The 5,014-nt window shown below is 43.6% G+C and overlaps 1 protein-coding gene across 1 annotated transcript in view; it reads right to left on the minus strand.

Moving 5' to 3' along the window:
* L (zinc finger protein Lobe) overlaps positions 1–5,014 on the minus strand; it is an 83,101-nt gene that overhangs the window by 6,672 nt on the left and 71,415 nt on the right. The window contains exon 3 of the mRNA XM_017614591.1: positions 4,154–4,296. Within this exon, the coding sequence (XP_017470080.1) occupies positions 4,154–4,296 (143 nt within the window). The remainder of the gene's footprint in view (positions 1–4,153; positions 4,297–5,014) is intronic.

Below are 5,014 nucleotides of genomic sequence, written 5' to 3' on the forward strand. Positions count from 1 at the left end.
TATATGGGAGGTAGGCGTGGTTATTGTCCGATTTCGCCCATTTTCAATACCATCCGTCCTACGCCCAAAAGAAGTGCACGTACCAAGTTTCGTTAAGATATCTCCTTGCCTGTTACAAACAACCGTTATGTGAACAAAGTTATAATACCCTTGTGCACAAGTGCGCTCGGGTATAAAAAGTAGATGACCTCGTTTATTTGGGAACCGGCATTAACACGAATAATACTGTCAGCGTTGAAATCGAACGGAGAATCACTCTTGCCAACAAGTGCTACTTTGGGCTGAGTAGGCAATTGAGAAGTTAAGTCCTCTCTCGTCGTACAAAGATCATACTCTATAAGTCACTCATCATGCCTGTGATGGTGTATGGCGCGGAGGCATGGAAAATGACAACATCACATGAAGCGGATCTTGGAGCTTTCGAGAAAGATTCTGCGAAAGATTTATGGACTTTACGCGTTAGTGATGGCGAGTACCGAAGGCGACTTAACGATAGCTCTATGAGCTTTACAACGACATAGACATAGTGCAGCGAATTAAAATTCAGCGGCTCCGCTGACTTGGCCATGTCGTTCGAATGGACAGAAACGCTCCTGCTCTGAAAGTATTCAACGCGAGCCGCGATGCTGATAATAGAGGAAAGGGAAAGGACATATGGAGAAGGACTTGGCTTCACTTGGCATTGGCGTCAGTTGGCACAGAAGATAAATGACTGGCGTGCTGTTTTTGACTCGCTTAGGCGGTTACAGCGCCAATAAAGAAGAAGAAGAGTGAGTGCCAAGAGGGGGCACATCCTTCTAACCGAAGTTAATCCATCCTGTCAGTATAAATTCAGACAAACATTTACTATCCCGGATGAAGTGACTGTTCGGTGTTTTCACTTCCACTATCTCCACCAAGCTACTGACACCAAATGCTTGAAACGCCTTTTCTGGACAGATGTAGTTCAGGTTTATTGTGGTTACCTACCGTAGTATACGGTCTAAACTACACAGAGCCCGTTAAGCTCATGGATTAATTCGTGCCTTAATCATTGCCCTGAAATGCAAGCACTTCAGTACCAAAGGAAGTGTGGGACGGACACACTTATCACTTTGGTAAAGCCGAAACCTACCTAAATCTCTGCCGTTCTTTGGGTCCCGGCACCCGGTTGCAATGCAACTGCACATTGAACCTTTGCTAGTTCTACCCGCATTTAGGTATTAAACAACAGCCCCCGAGATACTGCCCGAAGGGCCATACCTTACTGAGCAGACTGGAGTAGTGCTCGCCAGCCAGACTTGCTTGACCAGCTCGAGTCACGCAACCTACTAAACCTACCAGAATACACATACTTGACCGCACAACTAGTAAGATTTGCTTTCTCCTTTTACACTTTTCCACGGTTCACCACAAAATTTACACCGTGTTTTACAACATTTCCAACATTGTCAACGTTCCTTCACGTTATCCAACATCTTCCACATTTTCCAACAGTTTTCAGCATTTTCACCCAGCTCATTTCCTCATTCATTCTGCTCGTCTCGCTAATCTCACAGGTCCTACTAGCCATACTGGGGAGCGCCTTCCAGCCCGAGTCAACAATAGGCATGGAAATTGCTCCTTTTCAGGTTTTGTACACCCGTTCGAATAGCTTGATGGGCCACATTCTTCCTTGCAAATCTTACCAGCTGAACGATATCACAGGTACATCTAGCCTTCCTTTTGGCCTTGTTCGTANTGATGGGCCACATTCTTCCTTGCAAATCTTACCAGCTGAACGATATCACATGTACATCTAGCCTTCCTTTTGGCCTTGTTCGTATCACTAGTTTTGCTTATCTAGACGACGAACACACTCCAGGGGCATCTGCTCGCCCGCGTTGCCTTTTTTATTTAAAAGTCTTAGGTATGACTTTCGAAAGCCGAAGACTCTGCTACCAATTGACCCTCCGACCGACTCAGGATTGGTAGCCTTTGACTGGGGTACCCGCGATTGTGACACCCGTAGCCTCGCAAACGCGAAGCCCCCCTGGGTTTGTTGGTACGGTAATCTCCACATCGGAAACTGCGGAAGCACATGTCCTACACAGGTTCCCATGCGGAGCATCCCTTTTAGTTCAGAAACCCTTAAGGGCCCCCATGTCACCACTTAAGATCTAGCCCCGCGACAAGGACACCAACGCGCTAGATCCTTTTCTGGACAACCGTGCATTGACATAAGAAGTGGTGCATCGATTCTTCTTCATTCTCATCCCGATAACTACTGCAGCGGGCGCTTGTTGGTATACGCCATCGATGGAGCATTTGTGCTATAGCACATGACACCGGTATGATCGCTTACTGTAGATTTGTTTATTGTCAATAGTTTCTCAGTACGGCTGTTATTGAGTCTCGGCCGCGAGGATCCTCAGATCTCACAGTCGTCCCAATGGATCCAAAGGTCATTGGCTACGGCTGTGGTTGCTATGTCCAGGACCCAGAAGAAATTGGAATTGATGTGACTCAGTTAAACGAGCGTTACACGACATTTCGGAACTGCTTTCGACTTTACCACTCTATAGCCTAATGTTTTTAATGCCACCTGGCTGTCAACGAATATAGTGACTACCCTGACAGAGATTTTTAATATCTTGTATGGGACAAACCCCTTTACCTGTGGCTAATTTCTCCGCCTGAAAGGCACTGCAATTATCTGGCAGGCGGTAAGCCCTTTTTGAAGATTCTTGGAGTACAAACCCGACAGGACTCCTTTTTGCATTTTTGAGATATCGGTGTAGGTGGAAATACCAGAATTTACCGACAGGAGGCAACCTCCCAATCTTACCGGGTTGGAAAGTGTATGTGAATCTTAAAACTTAAATCCCAGGCTAATGTGAGGTAACCAGTTTCGCAGTCTAAGTCGGCCTTGATTCCATTACGACGTCCACTTTTAATTACCTTCAAGAACGCTGCATACCCGTAGTTGGTCTGCTTCCACAAATTTGTTTCCCCCAGTCTAAGGGCCCCTTCGGCAGCTGTACCTGTTACAAATACGTGTGGTAGTTTTAAGTAAATGATCATGTTCAAGTATGTAAGTTTGGAGCCACGGACAATACCTAAGTATTTCACCTCGGAGGAAGGGTTCAGATTAGTACCGTCCAGCTTTGGTAAGGGGAATTCCGAAATTTTTGTTTTCCCTATGAACAAGACAAGTTCGGTTTTAAAAGGGTAAACTCCCGTCCCATTTTATTTTACCCAGTTGGGAACAATGCCCAGTGCCGATTCCATTCCACCAACAGTGTTGCCGTTGTGCGATTAAAGNGGAGGAAGGGTTCAGATTAGTACCGTCCAGCTTTGGTAAGGGGAATTCCGGAATTTTTGTTTTCCCTATGAACAAGACAAGTTCGGTTTTAAAAGGGTAAACTCCCGTCCTATTTTATTTTACCCAGTTGGGAACAATGCCCAGTGCCGATTCCATTCCACCAACAGTGTTGCCGTTGTGCGATTAAAGGGGCAATTTGACCCTTTTTAAGTGCCAATAACCTTTGAGCTTTTGAAAACTTTTATTTTTTTACCCTTTTCCAAAATTATGTGCGACTTCTCCCCGTTTCAGAGATTTTTTTANTGCCGATTCCATTCCACCAACAGTGTTGCCGTTGTGCGATTAAAGGGGCAATTTGACCCTTTTTAAGTGCCAATAACCTTTGAGCTTTTGAAAATTTTTATTTTTTTACCCTTTTCCAAAATTATGTGCGACTTTTCCCCGTTTCAGAGATTTTTTTGAGAAATGTTAACAGAACCATGCTATTAAAAAATATTTCCTCCTGTAAGTACGAAAACATGCATCGCTTAAAACTTTTAAGGGAAATGCAACTTTTCTCGATTTATGTGTACGTTTGCAACCCTGTTTTGTGAAAAGTTTGTCCCGCTATTTTCTTTTCAAGTTCAACAGACTTATTCTATTACTAGTAAGGAAAAGCAAAACTGATATGGTGACTCTAGTTTTCGTCAATGGCCCCTTTTTTGCGACTTTCTGAAAATTCTCAACGGCAACACTGCTCACCAATTGTTGGCAAGGATTTTACGGAAATTAGTATAGCCAGGCCACTACCTTCTTTCTCGTTACTTTAACTTTTGTTGGGTTACAATAAATAAAAAACTTAACTGATAAGAACTCGTGAAAATGTATTACCTTCGGGAAAACGCCGCCTCGCAGTGTGGGCAGCGGTAACGGCGATCTCCAGTATGCAGCTTTGTATGGCGATCTCTTGATCTTTTGTGTTTAAAGAGTCTAGCACAATAATCACATTTAAACGGCAAATGCTCGGCATGACTCTGAAATAAAAAAAAACGGAGATCAAATACATCTATATAAATACATTCATACTACTATAAATTTATATATACTATATATCTACAATACGTGACAGAAAAAGTTAAAAGGGACCTAGGGGTAAAACAAACTTAACTTAATTTTAGGGATTCTTTCAGTAGATGCTACGCTTTTTCTAATGCAACAGTAACCGCCGTTTTAGTGCAATTCGTTTTTTTTTAATTCACTTGCAAACTTCAAAGTCCTTTTTCTAACAAACTTGTTTTCGTACCGTATTACACTGGGGCAGGATCCTTATAATTGCCATCAAATAAATCGAAGCTGTTAGATCTTCTAAAGTGCATCAAGTGTTTTCGTTGGCATATCTACTTTTAAGGCAGTGTTACACGATTGGTCGGTCGGATTAGTCGGTCGCTGTGGTGTAGTGGTAAGCAGTGCGCGCTTCCACTCCACAATGCCTGGGTTCAAGCCCTGGTCAAAGCAACATCGCAAAAATATAGAAAAAAGGTTTTTCTTAACAGCGGTCGTCCCTCGGCAGGCAATGGCAAACCTCCGAATGTATTTCTGCCATGAAAAACAGCTTCTCATAAAAATACAATCACCGTTCGAAGTCAGCGTTGTAGGTCCCTCCGCTTTGTGTGACAACATCAAGGCGCACGCCACAAATCGGAGGAGAAGCTCGGCCAAACACTAACATATGTGTAAGCGCCAATCTATTAT

This window comes from Rhagoletis zephyria, unplaced genomic scaffold (assembly GCF_001687245.7).
Source record: "Rhagoletis zephyria isolate East Lansing unplaced genomic scaffold, Rhagoletis_zephyria_1.1 Rzeph_scaffold_00860, whole genome shotgun sequence".
NCBI classification, from domain to species: Eukaryota; Metazoa; Arthropoda; class Insecta; order Diptera; family Tephritidae; genus Rhagoletis; species Rhagoletis zephyria.